We start from the raw sequence: 12,390 nt of genomic DNA on the forward strand, positions 1-12,390 counted from the left end.
TGCTATTAAGATTCAACTTGTAAAAAAGAAAAAAAAGTTAGACAATATAAGTTATATTTAAACTTATTAGTCTACTGGGAAAAAATTCTAATTTTGAAGACTATTAAATGGGAATATTTGTCATCTTTAGGGCCCAGAAGTCAGCCTTACCAACGTTAAGAAATAAATGCACGTAGATGATGTTTTTTAGGGCTGAATGACAAATATGACCTCTGCTAACCTCAATCACTTTGTTTGTCTAAATACAGACTATAACAAAATTGATTTGATTCCTTAATTATAATTTACTGAAAGGGCGGTTACAAATTTCACTTATTGTTGCTATGGTCACTAAAGCACAAACATTTTTGTGCTCAAATATCAACCTATCAATAGCTACCAACTGTAAAACCAGTCTTTAGTTTTTCAAAGTCAAAATAATTAACTTGAAATATATTTCACTGTCAAACTAAGTTGTAAAAGAATTATTTCAAACAAATGTAAAACTTATTTTTATTTATAGAAACAAGCCAACACACAGTAAAACTGAGGAAAAAATACAATAGTTTTTTCAATATAATACCACAAGCCATTTTTTCTGTCAAGGATCAAATATTAGATACTATCACAAAACATTTTAACACCCATTCAAAACAAGAATCATTCAATTGCCCTAGGAAAAAGCACACTGAAATTATTTTACATAGCATAATAAGCTAGGAGATATAGAACATTTAAAAACAGTTTCAAAAAATGGAATACTTAAGATGCAACATTAATTCTTAGTACATTTGTTATGGCAATGAATTAAAGCATTATAGAATATATTCAAGTCAGAAATCCTGTAGTATGAAGACAACTACCTTCATATATGAAAATATTAATTATTTTGTATTAATAATAATCATTCTGGTTTTTATATCAGATTTATCCTCAGATTTTCTTTTCTGCGTTTGTTATTAATAATTTGACCCTGGAACACAAAAAGATTTCATTCATTCTATAATACTTTGTTTTAATTATTATTTAGAACATAAATCAATGTAAAAATGTGGGTATATATATATACACAAATACATAAAACTAAAAAAGAAACATTTAATGTTTAGCCATAATAATATATGACATACTACAGGTCACACATACATTTTCATTCACGATAACTTAGTATGCCTAATTATTATGTCAAAACAATATTCTTAAAATGCTTATGTATACATTGGAATCATAAAATTTGTGTGATTCAAACCATTTACACTGTCTTAGGCACTCAAAAGAAAGAAACTTTCTTCTGAATAGTTCTTAAATTTTGACTCAAATTGGCTGAGGTCCAATTCTAATCGAGAATCATTCTGTAATACTTACTGTCCTATGTTACTTATGATTCCAAATGTTGTCAATGATACTGAGTGGTACCAAAAGGGCTGGATGGAGGGGGTGGGCAGGGATACAGTGGCTGCTTCTGCATTTCCAGAACTAGCATCCCAGACAGCCCTGTCCTGGGCTTACTCTGAATAAAGCTATTGCCTCCAATATGAATATCCATAAGACCCCAATTAACATGGGTTTGTCTAATCTCTGATATTTGGGGTGAAGGATTAGGTTTACTTTCTCCCTAGTTGTCATCTAACTAAATTTTAGGTAGAGTCAAACTCTGAAGCCATAATTTAACACTCCAAAAGTCCAATTAAGTTACAAAAACAGGCTTTAGAGTCTGAAAACATCAAACTTTAACCTAATTGGGTTTCTTGTGTAATAACAGATGAAAGTTGGGTTTCTTAATTATTAGTGGTTGTCCATTCTAGAAACTGTAATAAGCTTGGCAGAGTCCTGTGTATTATTAAGACTGCTTAGTGTTTTTTCTCTAAAACCATACCCTTCCCTCAATCATAGCATAAGACTTCTTTGATGATGATGGAAATTCTATATGTAAAACAAGTATATAATTAACCCAAGAATTTCACTGATTTCCTTCACAATTGTGTTCCAAATGAAATAAAAGCCAAGTAGTTTTACACTTTAAAATACATGCTCCAAAATTAACCCATTAAGCACTTAATAATGCACTCTAAATGGTTTCTTTACCATCATCAGTTAATACTCATCAAATGCCCAATTGAGTAGTTTATCCCTATTGTTGGACATTTTTAATGTATCACATTCCTAATACCCACATAGAGGCATTAAAATTGTGTACTTGCGGGATCTTCCCGCTGTTAACTGTGAAAAATAAGATAAGGTACTGCAACACATTTTTTTCTTGACTGTAAGCTGTCATTTGGCATCCTATCTCAGGTCTTCTCTTGGGTCAAGAAAAGGAACACTTCCCTTCCCGGAATACTTTTTCAGTTTCTCTTCTTCTGAAACAGACAGGCAGGTAGGTTCCTTCCAATTTGAAATATTGTTTTGAGATATGTGAATTCCACTTCTGGGTATGTAACATTGAGAAAATGTAGCAACCAGACAGATGAAACTTCTCAGCCTAAACCACAGAGAATAAGACCACATATCTGCCTAGTGCAGAACTAGCACCCAGATCTCATGTCTCCCCAGCCCATTTTCTACTATCTCATCTCTCAATACATTTAAAAGGAGAAAAAACAACTGGGTAGGGTGATATGCACTTTTTTGTGAGAGCTGTTCTCAGAAATAACATTCATATTGAATTGTTTTGCTTGGGGGTACACATCAACATTTTGAAGTGAGATCTATAGGTTCTGAGGTTCTTACTTTGGAAATGGATTTAGAAAAAAATGGGTTCCTCTTAGTTCCAAAGCAAAAGGCTTTAGTTTTTCAACTATCAAAGAGTTGTCAAAAGGACTGATAGTCTTAGAGTGCCAGTTTACTGAGATGCTACTCTAACTCAAATAATGAATTAATTAATTCAGTTATGGCTTATATTGGACAGTACCCTTTAAGAGACATAGTTATTATTTTTAGAAAGAATTTGAAAACCTAGGGAGCCCCTAGGTTTATAATCTCTATAAAGCATTTGGAAACATGATTTTAGGCATATCTGTATTAGGGAGCCTAAGGGCTGAGAATTTCGAAAGGCAGGAGAATGAAGAGGAGTAAAATTATTGCTTCCAGGTTCTCACAGTGCTATCCAGTTCTCATTTTCTTATCTACAAAGGTAAAAAAGAAACTCAATAATACTATTAAAACCATGCTGGCCAACATGGTGAAACCCTATCTCTACTAAAAATATAAAAATTAGCCGGGCGTGGTGGCACCCTCATATAGTCCCAGCTACTTGAGAGGCTGAGGCAGGAGAATTGCTTGAACCGGGAGACGGAGGTTGCAGTGAGCCGAGATCATGCCACTGCACTCCAGCCTGGCAACACAGCAAGACTCTGTTTCAAAAAAAAAAAAAAAAGCAACTATAACTATTACTTCCTCTTAAGGATGCAAAATATTTATGATGTATCCTCAAATCATTGCATATCTCTAAGAAGAAGAAGCAGCTAGACAAAATAGCTAGGAAAAAAATCACTGAGTTCCATTAGTGAAAAATGTAATAACAACAGCAAAGTAGTGTAATTGATCTCTGTTTAAAACTGGAAAAAACTGAGGCTCCTGGGTGGTTTTGATCTACCTGCATTCAAAGAAAAGCAAGTTCTGTCTTTAAATTGGAAAACTTTAAACAGGCAGGAGAAGTCAAGCTGAGTGGTCACTGAAAATATTGTCCAATGAATCAGCAGATCTATATTTAAATTTTAGGATTTTATATCCCAGCCACGAAACGAACCAATTCTAGTTAATAAAAAATAAACTAGAAAACATCTGTGCAATTTCGGAGATCCCAAGGCTATAATAAAAGCAACTGCTAGCATGTGTATAGTACTTTACTATTTCTGAAGCTCTTTTAACATACTTGATTTTATTTAGTCCTCTCAACAACCCTGTGAGGTAAGTATTATCAACCCCATGGTAAGTCAAGGAAACAGAGGCTTTATATGTGTTTAAGAAACTTGCCTAAAGTCGTGGATTTAATGATGAACAAAGCCAGTCTGAGCACAGAGCAGTTCTCTTTCCATCTGTCACCCATGTCCCAACCCCGTCTCATCTCTGCTTTGCAATTGTTAGATGAGTGAGAGATTGGAAAGACAAACCTATTTTTAATTACATATGTTGGGACACTTTATATCCTGAGTCACTCTTTAGGATACTCATATTATGAATCTGAATTCCCCAAACATGAAGATAATGATCTTGTTAATATCCAGCATAGCACAGGATACCCTTGTAACACAGATCAAAATACGTTTACAATGTCCAAGAGAAAGTCCTTCTCTACTCTTTTAATAAAATTTCGTACCTTGAGCAATCCTTTTCTACTCTTTTAGTAAAATTTGGCTTTCCTCATACAAATCTGACTTTAAAACAACCCCGCAGTGGGGGAAAAAAGATATTTTTGGCTAATCAACATTTCCTCTCACCTTCAGCATCTCAGTTATCATGCTTTTCTTTACCAGTAATATGTGAGGAACTGAAAGGAGGCCACTGCCAGTTGTAAAGTTACCATTTTGAAACGCAAGATGATTGATAGCTTCTAATAGAACTCTGAACTGGTCATAATGAGCAGGAGCTCATTATGCTCCAGGCACTTCTACCCCTAGGAGGTGCCATCCCATCTCCAGGACACCGTTTAAGGCTGCATTTTCTGATGCACAAATTAATTTTATTGGATGAAAACATAATTTCTCTGAAGTTTTCTCTGAACACTAAGGCTGATGATGAGCTCTCTTTGTTCAGAAATAGTGCCATACATTATATGACTTTTAAACTAATCAAGTCTTACTTATGTTAGAAATGAAAATAAAAGAAACCAACAACAAAATATAAAGCTAGGGTGGTTACGATTTTTCCTTTAAAAATATAACTTCTGTTATATTTCTGGGAATTAGACCTGCATATTTTAGTACAGCATGTTTTCATTAATATTCCATACAAAATAATGTCTAGTTTTTGGTAGCAATGTGAAAATGCAACTAGAAACACAGTCTTGTACCCAATGAATTGATTTATGGTTATATCAGTAAAGTGCATTTGTTCTTGTGATTTCTAGCTCAATTCAGCTAATGGGCCAAAAAGTCAATCACAAGAGTTAAGTTGCATGAACGCAAGGCTCAAGTTGAAACAGGAAGGAATTTGATGGACTTGGAAGATTTAGGCGAGTCCTTCCACATACCCGTACTATTTGTTGGGCTTCGATTGTTAGAATAAAAAGTCTGTCTTCTGCTCATACTGTCAGTATCTTCTTTGTTGAATTTTTCCTTAATGTTTTGGCAGCATGGGAAGCTTTGAACACAGTCTTGAAGGAGATGGCCACTAAAAAACATGTATATCCAGGGATTACAGCAGCTATTCAAGGAACCCAGTAATGCCGTGATGGTGATGGTAGGGTTTTCCGATTCTGCATGAAAAGTATAAAGGGAAATTATGTAATGTAAGTAACTGAGCCCTAGATGAACTCATTTTTCTATTAACTAATTAAAAAGGAAAAACCTTCTGGATTAGCATAGAAAATGAACTATTTTGTTTATCAATCAGGGAAATGGGGAGTGTTTGAAAATTGCTTGACTATGAAATATTTTTGTAAGCAAGATGCCTTAAAATTAATTCAAGTATTTTAAAACACTATCAAAATATTTAAATAGAATGAGTGGGAATTTTATGAGGTTAAGACTATTAAATAATTCATTGAAAAAATCTCTATCTTCGATACTTGAACTAGAATGTACTAATGACACAGCAGTTACAGAATGGCTACAATTTTAATGAAATTTTAAGGGTCCATAATAACCATGTATACCAAATTGTATTTATCCTAATAACTCAGGAAAAAATATTGCATTAGGGATCCAGTTTAGTTTTAAATATTCTTGTAATATGAAAACTGTACGGAAGAAGTCCCTGAATGATATAAGCTTTAGTTGTTTTTCTTTGGTTAGAAATTTGGTTTGATTTTAAAAGAAAACCGTCTGTGACTGGGGTTCAAACAAATTATGTTAAGAAGAACAGCAGAATTAGGAAATTCCAACAGGATTCTAAAATGTTTTATGATAATTAGCACTGGTAAACTGCATAAATATTATAACCTTTCACAGTGGAGCTACTGTGCTGATAACATACCTTTTCTAAAAATAAGAATAATCAATGAGCACTGACTTTTCCTTGATTATTAAATATAAAGGTGGATCTTCTCACTCTTGTTATGGCAGAAAACAATTACAGGTTATTATTTAATCATACTGAGTGCTAAGATGCTGCCATCAAAGGTGAGCAGGAGCCATCGCAAGATGGTGTTCACAAAGAATGAAAATCACCAACATATCTATGCACAAGTGAAGTTTTTATTACTTGTGTGTAAATCCTGCTAAAGCAATAATTAGACTGAATTTCTTTATTTAACAATATTAAGAGGCTTCTAACATCAAGCAAGATAAGAAATAGTAAACAAAAAATAAAGTGTTTATATTGTATTTTTCATTATCGCTGGTATTGTAGTCTGTAAGAATATTTAAGTTAAATCCATACTGAAATGTTTTATTTGCAAATATAACTTCCAAAGCATATTACATACCTCCCCTACTACAATTCCAAAAAGCAAAAGGAGACAGCTACTCCCAGATACCTATTTCCTGTTACCAGAAACATTCTGGTAACAACTGTACCACTGAATTTATTTGGTTTGAGTTCCAACAAGCATTGGAATTTATTTAGTTTGAGTTTTTGTCTTTACTAGAAGAAAATATTTTCAAGATGCAAAATTATATAATTTTTTTGCAAGTCACTGTGAAGTTAGTTTTTTTAGTTTGAGAAGGAATTAAAATCAAACACAATAGTAGGTGTAGAGAACATTTCCAGTAAACTACTGTAAGAGTTGTGTGGAGAGGTGTAGAGCTGTGTGGTCAAACTAGTGGTGAAAGACTAATGAATCAGTCTAACGAATTTAGTTTATCAATAATCCTGTTTTGAAATACCAAGAAAAAAGTGTTAAGGTAATCATTGTTAGAAAAAAATAAACAGATTATAACGAGAAAGGAACATTATTAGCTAAATGCCAAATTGGAATTACTTTCTAAATAATTTTTCTCCAGTTTTCTTTAGAAATATATGTCTGCTTCTATCCTTGCCCCTGAGGCATTTCTACACATTTTTAAAATTAATTGTAATACTTTCCACAATCCAACGAAAAGCAGTTGTGATAGTAAAGTATTTTCCTGAATCCAACAGACTTGAAATGGTGTTAATACAGTAGCTAGTGATTTGGCAGAAAGTCATTATTCGGCTTTGTAGTTGCCTGGCTGACTCTAGGACACAGCTTCTGGAATTATCTCAGGATCATTGTACACTACAAATGCAGAGTCCTGAGCCCCATTCCAGACATTCTTAATTAGAATGTCTGCATGGGGAATCCAGGAATTTGCTTTTTTTTTTTTTTTTTTTTTTTTAAAAAAAAAAAAAAACAAAAAAAAACAACAGCGTTCCTCCAAGGTGCGACTCTTACATACACAGAGAATTTTAAAAACTACTATGAAGAAAATTGCTAAATTCTCTCCCTCTCTCTCACTCTGACTCTCTCTCTCTTACACACACACACACACGCACGCACAACACACTCCTATCCCTGAACGTTCCTCTATTTTCACATCACGTACCTGTCCAGACGGACTTGGGATCCCAGACAGACCACATCTGGATGATGAAGAAAGGCGCCCAGCAGACGATGTAAGCCGTCACAATCACAAAAGTCATCTTCACCGTGCGGATCTTGGCCCGGGAAATGGACTTCACGCTGCTGACACAGGGTGCAAGCAGGAACCCCCTTTGGAAGGCGGCACCCGCTTGCTCTGCACCCTTGCTCTGGCGCGACGCCGTCTTCCCGCGGATGTTGCGCCAGATGTTGTAGCAGATGAAGCCGTAGCAGGTACCCAGGATGGCCACAGGTGCCACGAAGATGCCGCCCGTCATCCAGGTCACGTAGGCACGAGAACCCCAGGGCTGGATGAAGGTGGCCCAGCAGTCGCGGGCCTTGGTGACATTGCTCACCTCGATCATGGAGAAGACAAAGTACTGCGGCGTGCTCAGCACGAAGCTCAGCACCCAGGCGGCCGCGATCATGAGGCGCGAGCGGCGCGCGGGCTGTTGCAGAGTCTTCAGCGGGTGGCACACGGCGATGTAGCGGTCGGCTGTCATGACTACCAGCATGTAGGCCGACGCGAACATGCCGAACACCTGCAGGTGCTTCACCACGCGGCACAGCCAGTCGGGGCCGCGGAAGCGGTAGGTGATGTCCCAGCACATTTGCGGCAGCACCTGGAAGAAGGCCACGGCCAGGTCGGCCAGGCTGAGGTGTCGGATGAAGAGGTGCATGCGGGACGTCTTGCGTGGCGTCCGGTGCAGAGCCAGCAACACGCTGCTGTTGCCCAGTACGGCCACCGTGAAAGTCACCGCCAGCACGGCGATCTCCAGCTTGGCCAGTTCCTCGTTGCGCACGTCCCTCGGCGGGCCGTTGCCTTCCCCGAGGGCTTCGGCCTCTCGGCTCGTGTTGCCAGCGCTGGTGGCCAGAGGCCACCATGAGCTGGAGTTGCCCGAGGGCCCCGCGTCGGGACCGGCGGAGAAACGCATGCTGTCCATGCAGCGCCTACTTGGCCCACTTCGGAGACCCAGCCCTCGAGGGCCGCTCCCTCCCGCCTCGAAGGACTTGGGCTCCTCGCCCGCAGCGCACCGTCTCTGGCGCGCTCGCCGCTTGCCTGGCTCTGCGATCCCTCCAGTGGGCGTCTCCCGGAGCAGCGTCCCGCCTGCCCACTGAGCAGCTCTCAGCAGGGTGAGCCGGCCCCTCTCCCTGCTCTGCCTTTTTTCAACTTCGGCGAAGTCGGGAAGGTGAGCTCGAGCTTCCGGAAGCACTGAGTTCCCAACTCAAGTATTTATGCGGTGCTTGTTTCCTCGGGACGCGCTCCCTCTCGCCCTATTGGCGGAAGACTGCTGGTTGCCTACTCCCCGCTCCCTGGAGTTTTATTTTTTTTTATTTTTTCTTCTCCCTACGTCGGTGTTTGTCCTCTTTGCATCACTGTTGAGGGGGTGGAGCTGGGAGACTCGCAGATTCCTCCGCACAGTAGGCGGGATCGTGGCGCTTTCCCGCCCTTCCCTTCGCAAAACTTGGACAACTGGACGCGTCATGCCTTTTGTGGGCTCGTAGCCTTTTCCACAAGCTTCTCTCACTAGCCTTCCTCGCTAGCCTCCTTAACCATGCATTTGACTTCAACAGGCACGCTAAGCGTGGTACCTGGAAACCTCCAGTCCATGTACCGGCGCTCTAGCTCCTGCACCTGAAGCTGGCTCTCCACCTCACCTCCTCCAGTCTGGGTTTCTTCCGTCTCACGGAGCTCACACGTGCAGCCAGTCTGGCAAATTTTATTCCCGAGGCAAATTTTCCCGGGGCAAACATTTCTCCCCACTCGTATTTATTACCCTGTGTTTGCTACGAGAAGAACGCATTCGTCACTTTGCAGCCCCTGTGGCTGCTGTTCCTGTATTCAACCGCGGGGTTTGGGGGGAGTGTCTCCTGGTTTTCTCTGTGGAGACTAGGGACTTAGGGAGTTTTCCCTAGATTCCTGGGGGTTTCTGCGGGGAAAGCCTGATTCCCACAGCGGGGATGGCGGAAATTTGGCCGCAGTAGTCCGCGGGCACCGTCTGGTTACTACTGAGTCGTGGGCACATCTTTTTGGGTGGACAAAGACCAGCTGCCGGACAGCGGCCACCGAGGCAGTGCTGTCCAGGGCAAGGGACAGAAAACCCGCTCGGCTCCTGCGCTCAGAAGTGAGAAAGAGGAAATCTCAAGAGAGGAAAGAGACCCTGGGAAGGAGGAGAAACCACCATCTACCTATTAATCCCTTACTCTGAACAGCTGGAGCCCCTCTGCAGGGCCGGGGGAAGGCAGAAAAGCTCTCTCCCTCAGCTCTTTTTTAACGTTGGTGAATGTATGCCTCGAAGGACAGCAAGGGGGAGCTGTTTTCAGGCAATTTTACAAGAAAGGAAGAAAGGAAGCCCTTTCTACCTACTGTGTAGATGTAGGAGCGTGACTTTGTTGGTCAGAACGTTTCTGTATTGTGGCCGTGGTATAAATTTGATTTTCTCAGAAAAATATCGCCCTCTGTGAAACGCAGGCAAAAAATGCAAAAGATTTTATTCATTGCAGTTCTCAGTAATAATTCCACTTTACTATCCAGTTCATTCATGCAGTTACCAAGGTTGCCACGTTAAGATGCTGGACTTGAGATCTGGAGTCCTGCTTCCTGTGGCTAGATAATCCTGGGTCTGTGCGTCTTATAAATGGGAATGAAAGGACCTGCCTTTCCTGTTGATGAGGTCATCGGGAAGATCAAGTAAGACAATGTTCTGTATGGGGGAAATGCTCTAAAAACTGAAATCTGTGTTGTATTGGTTCATTTTCTCCAAGATACCCAGAAGGCAGAAGATTGAAATGGTTCAGGGATGGAAGGTAATAGGTAAAAGGATTCCAGACCACCTGTCTGGAAAAAATCCTTCAAGCAATTAGGTAATAGTCACTGACACAGAGAACTGACCTTCTTTTAAGTCACAAATTACACTGTTAGTGCTCCTGATGAGAAAGAATGTTGATGGAACCTAGTGTCTGGGTATTGCAAAAGTGGTCTGTTGGCCACAACCTAGTGATTTTGTGGTTCTTGGCCCTACACACTTTTAGTTTTTTTTCAGGAGAGGAAATCTGTAATACAGGCTCACCAAAATCTCTGTGGAGGTTCTTATTCCAGGAGATAGGGTGGTGGCCTCTCAGGAAATCATCTGTGTCAGACAATGTGATCCAATCATAAAACTGTATCCAATTATCCAATTTATAAAAATAACTTCTCAGGTTATGTTGGTGGATACAGTTGGAAGATATTATTGTTTAGTGACAACCATACCAATTATCCATATATATTAAATGTATATATGCCTGATACATAGAGGTATGTGTATATGTATGCATCTGAGCATTCTATCAACTATCAATCATCTATCTCTATCTATCCATCTATCTATCTATCTATCTGTCTGTCTATCTATCTATCATCCATCTATCTGTCTCTCACTGGTTGTGCTGGATGTCATGGGGCCTAGAAAGCAGGAAAAAAATGTTCACTGTAGATGGTAGAACCAGTCCCTTTTTTTAAAGCCATATAGTCTTAAACCTGTTTTTCACTTAATTTAACTGGTTCTATATACAAAGGAAAGCAGGACTATTACAATATAGACTCACTACTCATGTGCCTCACTGGACCTGCTATTAAAATTACCCCATAGAGAGTAAAATAACTGTGGTTTTAAAATATGAAAAAGAAAACACCACAAACAATATTTTATGCGGCACCTTGTGCTTTTTCTTAGAGCAATTTATATTTTCTCTGTACTTATTGTATTATTAAGATTTACCTTTTCCCTCTCTTTGTAGATTTCAGTTAACAGATTTTAGGGGTGAAATAATGAAAAAAATAAGGAAGTTGTTCTTACATATCCTGGAATAATCATTCTCTTTCATTTACCAATCTTCTTTTCTCTCATTTTGTAATTCGAGATATTTGAGAAGTACTTCAATTCATGGAAGCAGCTATCTCCTTCACTTACTAGCTGTAAGACTATGTTTTCATCTTCAAGTTTCAAATTCTTCATCTGTAAAATCTTGGTGACTAAACACAATGCAGTTGCTGCAAGGATTATATAAATGGTTGTTTAAATTTCTGGCATTTTATCAATGTTCAAAACATTTTTTTTTCATACATGTAAATCCTCCATATTACCTGCATATTAACATTTTCCCTTCCAATTAAAGCAACATATTCCCAATTTACATATGTGCAATGAGAAGAGTTTCGTGGTTAAATATGTTGGAGAAGTACTGTGTATGCATCCCACCCTCTCCTGGTGATTTGTACATAAAAAGGACCTGAGAAACTTCAGAAAAGAAACTTACTTAACCTTGTTCATCAATGTTTTCCAAGGTTATTTCACCATGGAAACCCCCCATTCTTTTACTTTCCCCATGGAATGGTGATGAACATGTCACAGGACAAGGTGACAGAGCAGGAGCATCACCATCTTGGACAAGCACTGCCATTTTAAAGTTCACTTTGTTCAAAAACCACCTAAATCCAAAGGGCATCAGCCTAATGGCTAAGGCCAGAATGACCATAAGCCACAAATGACATCTCTGACCAGAAACATTCCAAACCCCTCCCTGACCAGAGACATGTCAGCCCCAAGATAATCTCCCCTCCAACCAGATACATTCCAACCCTGCAACTGACTTCTCCTTTATACAGAAACATTCCACGCCGGTGATAAGTTCTCTTACCCTAAAACCAATAAATGACTCTTAGTCTGTAA

The 12,390-nt window shown here is 39.3% G+C and overlaps 1 protein-coding gene across 1 annotated transcript; it reads right to left on the bottom strand.

Annotated features, from left to right (window-relative positions):
* Positions 1 to 478: 478 nt before the first annotated feature.
* On the bottom strand, positions 479 to 8,996 carry AVPR1A (arginine vasopressin receptor 1A). Its single transcript, XM_008003883.3, has 2 exons — positions 7,644 to 8,996; positions 479 to 5,395 (listed from the first exon to the last, which is right to left on the bottom strand). The coding sequence occupies exons 1-2, from the start codon at positions 8,620 to 8,622 to the stop codon at positions 5,109 to 5,111; spliced, it is 1,266 nt and encodes a 421-aa protein (XP_008002074.2). The 5' UTR covers positions 8,623 to 8,996; the 3' UTR covers positions 479 to 5,108.
* Positions 8,997 to 12,390: the final 3,394 nt, after the last annotated feature.

The sequence above is a fragment of the Chlorocebus sabaeus genome, chromosome 11 (assembly GCF_047675955.1).
Source record: "Chlorocebus sabaeus isolate Y175 chromosome 11, mChlSab1.0.hap1, whole genome shotgun sequence".
Classification (NCBI taxonomy): domain Eukaryota; kingdom Metazoa; phylum Chordata; class Mammalia; order Primates; family Cercopithecidae; genus Chlorocebus; species Chlorocebus sabaeus.